Source organism: Juglans regia, chromosome 2 (assembly GCF_001411555.2).
Source record: "Juglans regia cultivar Chandler chromosome 2, Walnut 2.0, whole genome shotgun sequence".
Taxonomy (NCBI): domain Eukaryota; kingdom Viridiplantae; phylum Streptophyta; class Magnoliopsida; order Fagales; family Juglandaceae; genus Juglans; species Juglans regia.
The window spans coordinates 1,580,654-1,596,823 of record NC_049902.1 but is presented as its reverse complement, the minus strand read 5'-3'; the positions used below and the strand labels follow the sequence as shown (position 1 = coordinate 1,596,823).

The following is a 16,170-nucleotide window of genomic DNA, read 5'->3' as shown; positions in this document are numbered from 1 at the left end:
ACTCCTCTGCCCACCCTCACAAAATTTTCACCATTCTCACTCCTCTGTATGTCCCATTAAAAAACAGAGGAAACCAATTTCTCTCTTACATATATAAATATTATATATATAGAGAGCAAAAGAAAACAAGAAATGAAGAGCATAGAGAATCTGAATAGCTTCTCTCTGCTTTCTTCTTCTTTGAATATGGATGGGGTTTGTGGGTGGTTCTGAATGTGTATGAGAGACCAAAATCTCTCTCAACCGAAGAATTCCACTTCTGTTTCCTATTAATGGGAGCCTCGGAGGCTACTCACGAGGTGCTTTCATGGCTCAAAACCCTACCTTTGGCCCCAGAGTACCACCCCACTCTAGCAGAGTTCCAAGATCCGATTTCCTACATTTTCAAGATCGAGAAAGAGGCTTCCAAGTTTGGAATCTGCAAAATCGTTCCCCCAGTACCTTCCTCCCCGAAGAAGACAGCAATTGCCAATCTCAACCGGTCCCTCGCCGCCCGGAACCCTGGCTCTGACCCCAAAACCCCGCCCACATTCACCACCCGGCAGCAGCAGATCGGGTTCTGCCCGAGGAGGCCGCGTCCGGTGCAGAGGCCCGTGTGGCAGAGCGGCGAGTACTATACGTTTCAGGATTTCGAGGCTAAAGCCAAGGCCTTCGAGAAGAGCTACCTCAAGAAATGTCCCAAGAGAGGGACTTCCCCTTCGGCTCTGGAAATCGAAACCCTTTATTGGAAAGCCACCGTGGACAAGCCCTTTTCTGTTGAGTACGCCAATGACATGCCCGGGTCGGCTTTCGTGCCGTTTAGTCCCAAGAAGAGCAGGGAGGCAGGGTGGGAGGGTCTGAGCCTCGGCGAGACCGCATGGAATATGAGAGGGGTGTCCAGGTCAAATGGGTCTTTGTTGAGGTTCATGAAGGAGGAGATTCCGGGGGTTACATCCCCGATGTTGTACGTAGCTATGATGTTTAGCTGGTTTGCTTGGCACGTGGAGGATCACGACCTACACAGCTTGAACTACTTGCATATGGGGGCTGGGAAGACCTGGTATGGCGTGCCGAGAGAAGCGGCGGTTGCATTCGAGGAGGTGGTCAGAGTTCATGGCTATGGAGGAGAAGTCAATCCTCTTGGTGAGTTCAGGGGATGCAGTGAGTTATTTAGCTCATAGTACTATTATAGTTGAGCCTCCCCTGTTTTTGTTTTGTTGAGTTTCATTGAATATTGTTGCATCTCGTTGTTTATGACTAATGAACAACACTTTAAAGGCTGTGAATTGACAAAGAGATCACTATTTATTTGCTACCTGTCTTTGTGGGGCTCAAGTTGGTTAAATTGTTCCTGCATACTGAGAGTATAATCGTTGATTTTATGTTCTCTATACCATCGTTGTATACTAATCTTATTTTCATTGGTCCTTGATTAGTTACCTTTTCTATTCTTGGGGAAAAGACCACAGTGATGTCACCTGAAGTATTTATTAGTGCAGGGGTTCCATGTTGCAGGTGAGCTCTTCATTTACGTCCTGCTCTGCTTCTCAATGTTCCGTCTCAGCTTTTCTTTGAACACCCTTAGATTGAAAATCAAAGTGTGGACCACTTTTAATTGTTAGCAGAGCTGATAATGTTACTGGTTAAGGAATTACTTTTGATCTGATTCCTATAGTAAGCAATTCAACCTGATTGATATAGGAGTTGAAATAATGGTTGAAAGAGAATAAATATTTTTAAAAATAGGTTCATATAACTGATTTCTTCTCATTTTTCTCCCATCAGCAAAGGGTGAATCATTAGTTGCACCAGAAAATACTATTTGCATCCTTCATAATCCTTTATTACAGTTGCTCGTGAAATGCATCCAGTATCTTGAGTGGCATGAATGCAGCTATGTATCTCTTACTCTTTCAGTTGCTTCAAATTAGGTTAGTGCAAAATGCTGGGGAATTTGTTGTCACTTTTCCGAGAGCCTATCATACAGGGTTCAGTCACGGTGAGATGCCTTGTAATTTATTACATTAGTTTTAGATTGGGATTATTTATTGAGAAGACCTATTTCATCCCTTTGACCTTTTCCATTTAGGATTTAATTGTGGGGAGGCAGCTAATATTGCAACTCCTGAATGGTTGAGGGTCGCCAAAGATGCTGCTATTCGAAGAGCTTCTATCAATTATCCTCCCATGGTGTCTCATTTTCAGTTACTTTATGATCTTGCACTGGCGTTATGTTCCAGGTTTGTTTTATCAACCATGCATACTTTTTTTCTCATTTTAAAATAATCAGTTTCATCTTCCAGCTGTGTTTTCAGCAGTTCCCCATTCATAATGCCATCTCAATCTGATCACGTTAGGGCTTTACACTACATTCTGATAAAATCTACCTTTTTTTTGTCGATTCATCGTTTTGATATCTTTTCTGTTCATGCTTCCCATTTGCTGTATTGTTCTTCCTTGTAGTTTAGAGTACATTAATTCCTGGTGAGAATTCTTCAGTGTGCCACAAAGGTTTCCAACATTGTGTAACAAGATGCTAGAAGTACACTAGATTGAAAAGAAAATTTTTGTTGCGTTCTATAGCCCCCCCTTTACTTTTCTTATTTTCTCCATGTAGAATACCTGTGGGCATCAATGAACCACGAAGTTCTCGACTGAAGGATAAGAAAAAAGGTGAAGGAGAAACGGTAGTTAAAGAGCTATTTGTGCAGAGCGTGGTACAGAATAATGACCTGCTTTACATTCTTGGAAAAGGGTCTTCAGTTGTACTTCTTCCACAAAGTTCTTCTGACATATCGGTTTGTTCGAAATTACGTGTTGGATCCCAGTTAAGGGTAAACCCCAGCTCCCCTGGTTTATGCAGTTCTAAGGAAGTTGTGAACATGAAATCCTCGAGTCTAGTTTCTGATGATCTTGTGCTAGACAAGAACCAGGGAATCGGGCAAATGAAAGGTTTTGTTCCGGTGAAAAGAAATTTTGTCTCTGTGTATGAGAGGAACAGATTATCCTCATTAAGCAGGTTTAGTAATATATGCTCCTCGAATTCTAAGATACTGAATAGAGACAGTGAAAGAGGAAGTACAATTCAATGTGATGGGTTGTCAGATCAGAGACTGTTTTCATGCGTCACATGTGGAATTCTAAGCTTTGCTTGTGTCGCCATCATTCAACCCACAGAACCAGCATCTAGATACCTTATGTCAGCTGATTGTAGTTTCTTTAGTGATTGGGTTGCAGGTTCTGGAATAACTGGTGATGGGTATACCATCGCTGGTGTGGATGCAATTACTTCTGATCAGAATACTGGTACAGGTAGGTTTTTTGTGAAATCTCTTCTATTGCAAACTTTTCTTCTTTCACATGGTCTTACATTGTGGCTGCCTAGAGATTTCTTTGTATTCTGTTGGTTGTTAAGCTCAGATCTGTGTATTGGACATGGTATCTATGTCCAACATGTGCCTTTTGAGTGAGATGTCCAGCATTTTCAAAATTCCTTCACTAGTCTTTTTTTATTTGGGTTGTGTCTGTGTGGTTACGGTGAGACTACTCTAATCATTTCCTGGTCAATAGGTCTTCTTGCATTTGTTTTGGGTTGAGAGTGAAGGTGTTGAGGCTTTTCTTGGATTATTCAGGAGAGATCTCTTTTGCATCATGTGTTCTATGCTAATGCACTAGCTAAGCCCGGCTAGTACTGGGATTGGTGGGTTGAATTTTTTCCCATGTGTCATTCTTTTCTCCACCCCCTCATGTGCCATGATCTTTGTTCAATTAATAATTGGTGCTTTTATGCTAAAAAACACCAGTGCGCTCCTAAAATCATTTTTCACATTTACTTAGCTCTTCTTTTGGGTTTTCATGGGTTGAAATTTCTTGTATTGCTTAGGGCATGCTTAGGTAATGAGATGAGATGATAAATTGTGAAAATTCTGTAAATAATAGTGAAATGGTTTGTGAATAGTAGTAAAATAGTTTGAATTAAGATGTTTTATTGGGTTTTGGAAAATGAGAAAGAAAAAGTTGAATAAAATTATTATAAAGTTAAAAAATTGTTTGAATATTATTTTTGTTTTGAAATTTGAAAAAGTCGTATTGTTTTTGTGTTTTGTTTGGAAGTTTAGAAAAGTTGTATAGGGTTTTGTATTTGGATAATGATTAGAAAGTTTAAGATTGGAAATTGTTGTGTTTAAGGGATGTTTGAGAAGGAAATTTTGAGAAGTTTTGAGAGGAGATTATCTTATCTCATCTCATCTCTATTGCCAAACAAGGCCGTAATATCTCTTCCCCTGATGATAGCCGCAGGAATCTGCCTTTTTTTTATTGGATTTGACTCATTTGCCCTTGTAGTTTAGAAATTGGTAACAACTCTAGTTGCATCGCCCTTTTACCACACACACACACCCATAAATATGTAGATGGCATTCATGTATGGTGTAGTAAACTTTTTTTTTTAAAGTAAACCATTTTGGCATTCATGTAGTGAGGCACAAGTTGTAATCTTTTTTTTTCTTAAACTCTTATAAGAATGTAACAAAATTGTGTTTCATGCTAGGGGATAGAATCAAAGATTGAAGTATTTGGGTGGAAACCAATAATAGTTGCGGATCTTGTTAAATGGAGAACAAATATAGTCGTCTTATTGCAAAAACCTTTTCCTCTTGCATATGTCTAAATAATCAATTGGTATCAAAAGAATTTGGTGTGATGTAGAGGTCACAAGTCCTCCATTCAAGATTATGGTTGGAATTTATGGTTATGTGAGGTTTTGATGTGGGATTTCTCCTTTTAACTAAGACAACTCGGGTCCCATGTACTTGGCCTATGCCTATAATTTTCATCAATTAAATTTTTATTTACCAATTTTAAAAAAATCTAATACAACTTGGAAAGACTCATTTTAGGTCTTCAAATCTCTCATTCTGATGACCAGTGAAGTGATCCTCTGATGTTGTTTATTATAAATTTAACTTATTATATTTTGACACAAGTACTTGTTATAATCGCATCTGAAGCTTAATACAATTATGCCAGTTGCTAAGTTTTGCCTTTAGCCTGCATATAATTCATTCATTTAATTTTGCAAAGGCTTTCTTTATATTGTTCCAGTTTTCCTCAAAGATGATTCTCTTTGGAAATTTTCGTGTCTCTGTTTCTATATGCAGAGCGGATGGAGAAAATTGTACCCCGTGGTTTATGTGACGTTCCTCTTCAATCTGCTGATTACCAAATTCAGATGGCAGATCAAAGTTATAAAGTGGTTTCAAATTCTGAATTACGAAGAGATACTTCTGCTCTTGGCCTACTAGCTTTAAATTATGGGAATTCATCCGACTCTGAGGAGGATCAGTCTGAACCAGATTTTCCTACATCTGCTGATGAAACTAAGTCGACGAATTGTTTATCAGAAAGTATGCATCGGGGTGATAACTCTGATTTCCCTCCTATGCAAGACTGCCCCCACAATGCAACTGGGGTTTTCAGTCTCTCATTGTCTGGAAATGGTGGTGTGGAGGAAACCCCTTCTCCCCATATTTTTGATTGTTATTCTCAACATGGACGTAGAGGCACCAATCTCAATGATGGAAATCATCGAACTTCTGACCATTCTGTTGAGTTTAAAACCGATGATCTTACTTCCATAAAATTAAATGGATTGGTGGGTACATTTAGTGATCCAATGACAATATGGCATAATAATTCAGATCATTCTCCACGTGTCCATGATGCTGAGAAAACTATGTTTGGCAAGGCAATTGCACCAATAGAGAATGCAAACATGTCATTAGCTCCAAGATCGGATGAAGACTCTTCTAGAATGCATGTCTTCTGTCTCGAGCATGCTGTAGAAGTAGAACAGCAACTCCGCCCAATAGGAGGAGTACATATATTGCTCCTTTGTCATCCAGGTAAATGGTCTTACAATTCTTCATTCATAACGTGTATTGAAATGTGTCCATGAATCAATTTTCTCCGTCTTTATTGACTCAGGGCTCTTTTTTTTTTTTTCATTTTCCCATTCTACTTCTTTCTATTTGTCCTTTCATTTCAAGATGCTTTATTAACTTTATATTGTAATGAAAAGCCAAAGGTAAGGGGAAAAAGAGCAGAGATGAACTATTATGTCTATTTTGGGGTTGAGGGCTGAGATCAGATTAATTATAAACGTAGGAAATACAAGAAGTTTTTACTTTGTAAAGTATATAACTTTCACTCGGCTATACTCTGATGTTCATTTCTTCTAGAAAGCAAGCTGATCCTAGATTGAAGAGATAGATCTCTACTAGGTTATGGGTGTCATCTCTTTTGCATGATCAAGTGAGTCTGTTACCACGCTAAATTTCATTTTGGATATAATTTTCTGTGGACATACATCAATAGCTTTATTGGTCTCTGAAAAGATTATTGTCGTTAGTGTTTCCCATATATAGTTCTGAGTTATCATCTGCCAACTACTCATCCTCAAAGTATTTGGAAATGACATATGCAGAGTATGCCAAAATAGAGGCTGAAGCAAAGTTGCTTGGAGAAGAGTTGGGAATTGATTGTCACTGGAACAACACAACATTCAGGAATGCCACCAAAGAGGATGAGAATAGGATCCGGTCAGCTCTTAATAGTCAGGAAGCAATTCATGGGAATGGGGATTGGGCTGTAAAGCTGGGGATTAATCTGTTTTACAGTGCCAACCTCAGCCACTCTACTCTTTATAGTAAGCAGATGCCTTACAATTTTGTTATATATAATGCATTTGGTCGTAGTTCTCCATCTAGCTTGCCCAGAAAACATAACGTCTGCAGGAGGTCTGGCAGGCAGAAAAAATTCGTGTCAGGGAAATGGTGTGGAAAAGTCTGGATGTCGCATCAGGTTCATCCCCTATTAGTGAAAGGGGATCCTGACTATGAAGAAGAAGAAAAAGAAGATAGAAGCTTCCGAACTAGGACCATTCCAGATGAGAAGCTTGAGAGAATATCAGAAAGCAACCCCAAAAGTGAGGTGACCATGGTTACTAGAAAGTATAGTAGGAAGAGAAAGATGGCGGTAGAAAGTGGAACTACCAAAAAAGCCAAATGTGTTGGTCTAGAAGATGCAATTTCAGATTATTCAGTAGAAGATAATTCTCACCAGAAGCATAGGAGGACCCTTAGAGGCAAGCCAGCTAAATCCATGGAGAGAGATGATGCAGTTTCAGATGATTCATTGAAGTTTAATACTCGTCAGCCACAAAGGACCACCTCTAAAAGTAAGGAAGCCTATTCTGATGAGAGAGAAGATGATGCTGTTTCAGATGATTCACTGGAGCATAGTTGTCATCAGCAGCGTAGAAGGATTTGTAGTGGCAAGCGACCCAAATTTTTTGAGAAAGAATATGCAATTTCAGACGGTTCACTAGGAAATAATCTTCATCAGCATAATAGGAGGATTGGTAGAAGCAAGATTGAGAAAGAAGAGTTTTCTGATGATTCCCTGGAGGTTAATTCTGATCTGCAGATTAGGAGGCTTTCTAGGAGCCAAGCCAAATGCATTGAGAGAGAAGATGGAGCTATGGATGGTTCATTTGGAGATATTCCACATCAGCAGCACAGGAGGGTTCCTAAAATCAAGGAAGCCAAAGGAATTGAGAGAGAAGATTTGGTTTCAGATATTCCACTGGACAGCAATTCTTATCAGCACCGGAGGATTATACGAAACAAGCAAACGAAACTGGGGACTCATAAGAACGTGAAGAAAGAGACCCCCCTCTTTAAACAAGGGCCTTCTTGGGCTACAAAACAGGTGACTCGTCAGGTAATGAAAAAAGGGACCCCTCAGCAAATGAAACAACAGACTTCTCGGCGTCGGAATAATCAATCTCACCAGGATGCTAGCCAGTTTGGTCTATATGTTGAAGAGAACATAGAAGGCGGACCTAGCACACGCCTTAGGAAGAGAACCCCAAAGCTCCAAAAAGAGTCAGAAGCCAGAGCAAAAGAGAAGCAGCAAACAAGTAGGAAAAAGGTTAAGAAGAATGCTTCAGCTGTGAAGACTCTGGCTGTGAACAATAATGCAAAAGCAGGGGAGGAGGAAGCAGAATTCCTGTGCGACATTGAGGGGTGCACCATGAGTTTTGGCTCAAAACAAGAGCTCACCTGGCATAAAAGAAACATCTGTCCAGTCAAGGGTTGTGGAAAGAAGTTCTTCTCGCATAAATATCTGGTGCAGCACCGTCGAGTTCACATGGATGATCGCCCCCTTAAGTGCCCTTGGAAGGGCTGCAAGATGACATTCAAATGGGCATGGGCTCGCACTGAACACATTAGGGTTCATACAGGTGCTCGCCCTTACGTGTGTGGCGAGACAGGCTGTGGGCAGACATTCCGATTTGTGTCAGATTTCAGTCGCCACAAGCGGAAGACGGGTCATTCAGCAAAGAAGGGAAGGGGATAATTTGAATGGAAGAGATGTAATTTGTGATTGTCACATAACCTGTTGTTCAATTGGTGGAATTTAGGACTAGGTTAGAGGATATTTAGGATTTCCTTGTAATTGCTATTCAGAGCTACTACCAATTCTGTCTGCCTGGGGTCTTCATTGGACCAAATTATTATTCACTTGTAACCAGAGCAATTGCTTGGATGTTCAGCATCCTTCTTTAATGATCGTCGGATTCTAATTTCCTCATACGGGCTATTCTGATGCTTTCATGCTTCTTATAGAGACTTCAATGATTCATCCATAAAATCCAATCCATGTGCTAATGCCCAGCGCCAGCCCTCATACATGTCATCAACTTTAATGATCTCATCTTAGCTTTCTGTAGATTGTTTAACATTTAAGGCTAATTCGTCAATAAATATATATATGTATATATGTATATAAGATGTATATGAGATTGAACCGTGATTCGAGTAATGAATTGAAGTCCAAAACGCAAAACAACCAACCATTGATTCCATTAGTTGTACCATGATTCATTCAACAAATTATACAAAACTGTCATTTGTCATCGTTTGTTTTTCACAATCATTCTCAACTTATCTCAACTAATAATTACAATTTTTTTAAATTTTTGCACAAAATAAAATAAATAATTCAATTTTTTCAAATCTCAAAATAAAAATAATATTAAAAAAATATATTCTAATAATATTTTATTCAACTTTTAATTTTTATTTCAATTTATCTTATCTTATCTATAAAAACAAACCAGACAGTATAAAGATTCTACCACCTATGTTTCTTCTCAGTGCAAACTTTCAGCGGCCCTATCATTTTTTTTGAGACCTGGAGGCTCACTTTCAACAATTTATTCTTGTTTTTTCTTATCAAAATCATTGAAGACTTTAATAATAATAATAATAATAATAATAATAATATCAATAACGTAGGAATGAATACATACATACGTATACATACATACCACGCAAAAGTTATATACCTCTTCTTTCGCACAATACCTTCTCCTTTTCCCCTTTTCCGGCTGGAAACCTTTTGGTTCTGCGTATTTAGGGTTTTGAAATGTGGAGATAGGATGGAAGCCTCTGAATCAATCTACGTTCCCGATTCCAGCAACAAAGACGCCGAATCTGGTTTTCAGTCTTCACTTTCTCCTAATCCCGATCTCGATCATGCACCGTCTGATCCCAATCATACGCCAGAAGAGGTCACACTGGTCACCCTTGGAAAGCTTCAGCAACTTAATTTGAAGGATATATCAGAGCCGTTTCCGAAGGAAGAGGCTGAGAAACATGGGAACTCCGATTTTAAAGAGGCCCAGGAAGGGCAGGAGGATGAGAAACGGAAGGGAGATTCGAATTGGGAAGAAGAGAAGGGCGGTGAGAGCGAATGCAACGGTTGGGATAATAATGGGAGTGAGAATGAAATTGAGATTGACAAGTTCGTAGTAGCAGAAGGTGATGAGGTGGAGGATACGGGTGAGAGAAATGGTATTACTGTTACCGAAATGATTCAGTATCAGTACCCGGTGCGGCTCGAGGCCGAAGATTGCGCCTTTTACCTCAAGACTGGGACGTGTAAGTTTGGATCCAATTGCAAGTTCAATCACCCTGTGAGAAGGAATAACCAGGTAAATCTCCATTCTTATATGTACATGTGTGTGTATGGGTGGGTGGGTGGGTGAGTGAGTGGTATTATTGTTGGGATTTTTTGGATTGTGGTTCGTTTTGTTTTTGTATAACAACTTTTGTTAGAGCTTTGCTTGTTCGATGGAAAATAGTTTCTGAAACGTTTGTATTTATTTGTTTTGCTTTTAAGTGGATTTTATTATTCCTACTTCAGTTATATTTTATCAATAGATGAGATTACTCTCTCTCTCTCTCTCTCTCTCTCTCAATGAATGGGCAGTGGGCACTTTCTTTGTTTTGCTTTCAAACGTCGATTGTGTTGGCCTCGTGTGATTGGAATTTTTTGTTTGTTCTAACTTTTTGTCTTTGGTTGTTTTGATTTATCCATTGGAAGGCTGTTAGGGAGAAGGTGAAGGAGAGGGAAGAACCCTCAGAGAAGCCAGGCCAGACGGAATGCAAGGTTGTTATTGTTGTTATCATGTTCTTCAGCATTGTTATGATCTTGAATTGTTAATAACGTTACACGGGTCTGGGGTTTAACGGGGTTAAAGACATGTTGTGATTGCACGATTTTCGGGATGACTCCTTGTTAAAAAAAAGGGAATTGTTAATAATGTTGCTGATGTGTGTCAAGAATCAAGATCACAGCTGACCTATAACATTGTGATAAACTTAAGATACATGCCACACCTACATGTGCATGTGTTGTATTAATTAAATTACCATCCTTTTTTAAAGAACAGAAATAATTTTTTTTTTAAGCTAGCATTTTATTTTTTCTCTCATGTACCCTATGTTTGATTATGTGCAATGTGCATGATGTACTAATAACCGTTTTTTCCATCTTATAATTCTTCCCTTGAGCTTTGTTTCAGTATTACTTGAGTTCAGGGGGGTGCAAGTACGGAAATGCGTGTAGATACAATCACACAAGAGGCAACACTTCAGGAACCACACTTTTAGATTTTAACTTTCTGGGTTTGCCAATCCGACCGGTATTACTTTAATTTCCTAACTTGGAAAATCTTTGTACATCCATCTCATACACCTCAAACTCTACTTTCTTTCTGAGATTTTCTTTTTTATGGTTTAGAGGAGCAGTTAATGTTTTAATTCATCACAGGAAGAAAAAGAGTGCCCCTACTACATGCGTACTGGCTCCTGCAAGTATGGAGCAAACTGCAAGTTTAATCATCCTGACCCTACAGCCGTGGGAGGAAGCAATAATCCTTCCGGATATGGTAATGGTGGATCTGCTACATTGGCTTCTTCCCGATCATCAATGAGATCCTGGTCTTCACCTAGGCCATCGAATGAAACTGCTGCCTTTGTACCAATGGTTCTTTCACCAACACGCGGGGTTCCTCCCAAAAATCCAGAATGGAATGGGTATCAGGTACCTTATATTTTTAGTAATTATTGTCTATAAATGTAATATGCAAGTATATTATCCTTGCGATTTCCCTGTCATTTGTCCTGTGATCAGTGCCCAGGGTATTTTCTTTGGTTTTTCATTGCTGTGGAGACATTTGATTTCTTATCTATTATGAAACCGTAAAAAAATCCTATGTATCAGTCTTTCTTTTACTACAAATGGATGGTTTTCTTTTACTTCAAATGGGATGTTAAATTCTTAAAATCATGGTTCTTCGGAGAATAGAGCAAACTGTCTGTATTACATATGATTAGTGCATGTTATGTTCAGAGATGCTCGTTGGGCAAATTCCTCTAGTGACTTGAGCAAAGTTCAGTTTTGAGACTGCCCCTTTGGCACCTCATAAATCACACTTATAAAAACAAAGTGACTGCAGGCACAGAGGGTATTTACCCATATTTGTTTCCTTAAACACCTATCAAAATATATCTTTTCTTAATGTAATTCATGAAATTAAATGGTCGAACCTGAGTTTGACTGGGGGTAGCATTCAATGGTAGTTGGAACATATAAAGAAGTGCTATATTATATCCTAAATTGAGGAATATATCAAGGGTTCCAAATGCCGTACTACTTGAGAATAATCTTTTTTTTTTTTGGTATGGAAGAAAATTTACTTGAACGATAATTTAAATTTTTGGTAAGGGAAGAATTATCAATTTAATATTTGCCATTCTATATTTAGAAAATCTGGTAGATCAACGGCTGTTTTAGGCTCTTTTTACACCATGGTAACAACACTATATTTATCTATTTAAGCGTGGTTTATGCTTTGTGCCTCATGGCTGGCTAGGTAACCTTCTAAATGGTTCCTTTTTTTCTTCTTGTAAGTAATTGATTATGGAAGATGTTACTCTTGTGGCAACATTTACCTATCAAAAACTGGTTATGGTAGATGTGTAGATAAGAACTGCTAGGAGAATCCTATTAATTTTACTTGTTTGTGGATTGTTAAGGTTCCTGTATATCCATCTGAAAGGAGTACGAATTTTCCTGTTGCCTATGTTGTGAGCCCAGCAGCGGCCGAACCTAATGTCTATAGGCACCATCAGCAGCAGATTCAAGTTGAAGAATATCCAGAACGACCAGGCCAACCTGAGTGCAGTTATTTCTTAAAAACTGGGGATTGCAAGTTTAAATCGAATTGCAGATATCACCACCCGAAGGATAGGATTGTGAAGTCACCCCCATGCACTCTCAGTGACAAAGGTCTTCCTTTGAGACCTGTAAGTTTATTCTTCTGGGCCGTGCTTTTTTAAAGAATGTAAAAATGTGGGAAGTAGTTTCGGGTTTTCTTCTTTGCTTTCCCTGATATGGAGCCAAAACCAGCTGATCGTCAACCAATTTTATTATTTTTAACATCAAAGGGATGTTTTTTGGTATCGCATCTAATATTTCGTTGTTCTGGAAAGGTTCTCATGTACTTCCTTTGCCCGATTTGTTGTTCACATGATTTGTTGTCTTTGAAATCCAGGATCAGAATATCTGTGCATATTATAGTCGCTATGGCATTTGCAAGTACGGGCCAGCTTGTAAATTTGACCATCCAATACACCCAGTTTCTTCACCAATGACTGGAGTTGATCAGCATCTTTCTTATGATAAGGCTGGGGAGGCTGGAAGCCAAAGCGGAAGCGATTCCAATCTCCTGCAGACTCTGTAAAAAAATTTTGCACTAGAGGCCCTACCTAGCATGTTAGCATTCACAGAATCACAGTACCAAGGATTTGTAAGTTCATATTTTATGTAACAAAACGAGATTTGGGTTGTTTTTTAAAGGGGGCTGAGCAGATTTGGTACCTGCAAATTGCAATGCCAAAAAAGCCCTCATAGCTCTTTTAAATTTTTAATCTATCAAAATCTCATTTCTTATTTCTTACAAAAAAAAATGTCATTTCATATTTATTTCTCTTAGTTTTCAATTTTTCCTCAGTTCGAATGATTTTTTAGGCTTTCTTGTTGCTAGTTAAGGTTCCACTCTATCCATTTATTTGTTTTTATAACAGGTCCCTCTCTCTCTCTCTCTCTCTCTCTCTTAGAAATGATTTTTTCAGATGTGGAATACATAAACGTCGCTCAATTTTTTTGAAAAAATTGAGTAAATATAGTATCTATTTTAAAAAAATTAATTTTTATTAATAAATTTCACTTTTTTTAAAAAGAATCATGCCGCTTTATGATTATACTTAGTATTATTTTTTTTTCCCAATCAAACATTATATATGTATTACCTTGAACTCTATGGTAAACGGACTCCTGGGCCTTGGGTGGAGGAAAACGAAGGAAGGTTGAAATGAAATGGTTTGTCTTCAGAGTTTGTCGAAGGTTGTAACAGCCCTATCTGATTCCCAATGCAGACAAAATATCTTCTCCCAAATAATGAGCTCTCCCTACAAGTTAGTTACTCCCTCTTTGAATCCCCCCTATATACAGAAGGTGTCTTGATTTTCCTAGTTGTAATTGTGGTTTCTATCAAGGAAAACATTACTTCCACATAAAATATCCACCGAAAATTTATATCGAGTTATTTTTTTTATTTTTTTATTTACTTAATGATTAAGGAAATACTTTTTAATGAATTGGTGAATTTTTTTTATTTTTTTTAAATGTCTAAGGGGTTTAAAAAATATTTGAAAGAAACACAATAAAAAACAAAAAAAAATTTACAGTCGGCAAAATCTTCGGTACATTTCTTGGCTCTAGCAGCACTATCAATTATAACTAAGCAATGCCCAGGACTTCACATCATCTGCAAATTCGATTTAAAGGGTTAGTGTCGATTGTGATGGGGTCTGATTTAATTTGAAGCAGATTCAATTGACTTTTTTAATACAAAAATGACGGATGCAACCGGCCTGGAAACCTTGCAGCATCGCATCCGACGTGGCATTAATAAAAACTGATGCCATTTCGATTTTGCTTCAAACACAAGTGTAGAGGCCTCCCATCCTCACAAGTCTTCGTCTGTGTTTTTTCTAAAATTTCTAAGTCTTCTCCATCGACAAATGCAACGCCCCCACGGTTGCCAAAGACGACGACGTCTGAGGCTTCTCTCCAGTTGCTATCGTGACTATCGTCTTTTCCATCGACGACTCCCATCCCCCACGGTTACCAACTCAATGTCCGTCTCCACCGGGCCCGGCTTAGACTGGCCAACGCTCATCTTCTCTGAGGGTGACGTCAAGTTTCGAGTTTCGCTAACGAAACCCTATCCTCCATCACTCCTAATGCACCAGATTGTCCGTACACTAACTCCTCCACACGTTGCTTCCACCAAGATCACAAAAAATCACTGCAATTCAACAGCTGTATTCACATCTCCTCGAAGTTCAATTCGGTGAAAGTTTGAGCTCGGATTTGAGCTAACTCTTAGTGGAAAATGGAAGATGAACTCTGCAAAAGACTCAACTTCAAAGAAAACAATGAGCAATGGCGGTGATGAAGGCCAAGTTTTTGGAAGCGACGAGAGAATGTTACAAAAACAAAATGAGGTTTTGAGAATTTCAAAGATTTTTCGGGCCATTTGGTTCAAGGAATTGCTTTTTATTTTTCTTTTCTTTCATGTGTGTATGTGGCAAAGAAAAAGAAAATTAAAATGAGAAAAATGCAAGAAAGTGTGAGGAAGAGAAGGAAAAATTAGTTATGGATAGGTGGAAAGAAAGCCTTAGACAAATTAGCCAGTAGCTTAGAACGAAATAATAGGGCTTGTTTTCTAATAAATAAATCGTGTGATGTGTGTGGCGATTCCCTAAAGGGTGCGAGGCTTGGTTGCCTATAGCACTACACTTTTTAATAATAGTAAGAGTTAATCTTCTAGTCGGTCAGGCTATTATTCTCCAAATAACACCCATTCAATGGGTGAGTGCCACGTAGGCTTCTCACCTTAGCTACCATGTGCCCCCTCTGCAGGAGATCACGCACGGTGACCCATCTCTCATCCCCTCCATCCTTTCCCAATGAACAAATTATCTGCCAAAACAACACTTCTCAGACATTTCAACGAAGCAACTAATGAAGGAATCTCTCCATAGAGAAAATTCGAGCTAATATTTAGCACTTCAAGAGACCAAAACCGTTTGATCTTGGCTAGCAAAGGACCCCACAAGCCCAAGGAAACAAGTGACAACACTTTCAAGTTTGAAAGCTTTGTTAGAACAGTGAAGAAAGGATCAATGGAGAACCTTTCAGGCAAAGTTTGCTAAGAAACAACAAATTCCCCATAATCATGTTTTGGGCTATGAGAAGGGAAGCTTTTGTTTTCAACAATAGACAATTCAGTTAGACGATTGTTTCAGTAGACAATCCTAAGAGAAGGTGAGGGAGGGAGGAAACAGAAACTGGTCCAATTTGTCCACTCCTAAAGAGTTTTAGGGTACTCAAGAAGCTTCTGAACTTGGAAAAGAACTCGAGTTTCGCTTCGAGTCAGCTGTGCAATTGAAATGGGAGCAAGTATGGTAAGAATGAGTGCAGGAAAGAATAAACGGAAAGAAATCCAAAAAATCTCCAATCTTTAGGCAAAGCTAAGCTTCAAATTCCAATCCTAGAGCAAGAGAAACTGATTGGGGTCATCATCCAAATGATGTAACTCTAATAGAAAGAACCATAACATTTATTGTAAATTTGAATGAGCTTTATCTAAAGGAAAATACTACTCTTACTGCTAGTTTCTACCGTGTTTTTTATTTTTATTTTTATTAT

The 16,170-nt window shown here is 38.6% G+C and overlaps 2 protein-coding genes across 2 annotated transcripts; both read left to right on the top strand.

Moving 5' to 3' along the window:
• LOC108984967 (lysine-specific demethylase REF6-like) lies at nucleotides 1-8,634 on the top strand. Its single transcript, XM_018957077.2, has 7 exons — nucleotides 1-1,122; nucleotides 1,416-1,494; nucleotides 1,911-1,978; nucleotides 2,069-2,219; nucleotides 2,597-3,291; nucleotides 5,139-5,882; nucleotides 6,464-8,634. Exons 1-7 carry the CDS (start codon nucleotides 273-275, stop codon nucleotides 8,398-8,400), a joined length of 4,524 nt encoding a protein of 1,507 aa, XP_018812622.1. The 5' UTR covers nucleotides 1-272; the 3' UTR covers nucleotides 8,401-8,634.
• A 551-nt stretch (nucleotides 8,635-9,185) lies between these two features.
• Nucleotides 9,186-13,381, top strand: LOC108984968 (zinc finger CCCH domain-containing protein 43-like). The gene is made up of 6 exons (XM_018957078.2): nucleotides 9,186-10,039; nucleotides 10,432-10,497; nucleotides 10,913-11,032; nucleotides 11,161-11,433; nucleotides 12,429-12,698; nucleotides 12,947-13,381. Exons 1-6 carry the CDS (start codon nucleotides 9,344-9,346, stop codon nucleotides 13,133-13,135), a joined length of 1,614 nt encoding a protein of 537 aa, XP_018812623.2. The 5' UTR covers nucleotides 9,186-9,343; the 3' UTR covers nucleotides 13,136-13,381.
• Nucleotides 13,382-16,170: the final 2,789 nt, after the last annotated feature.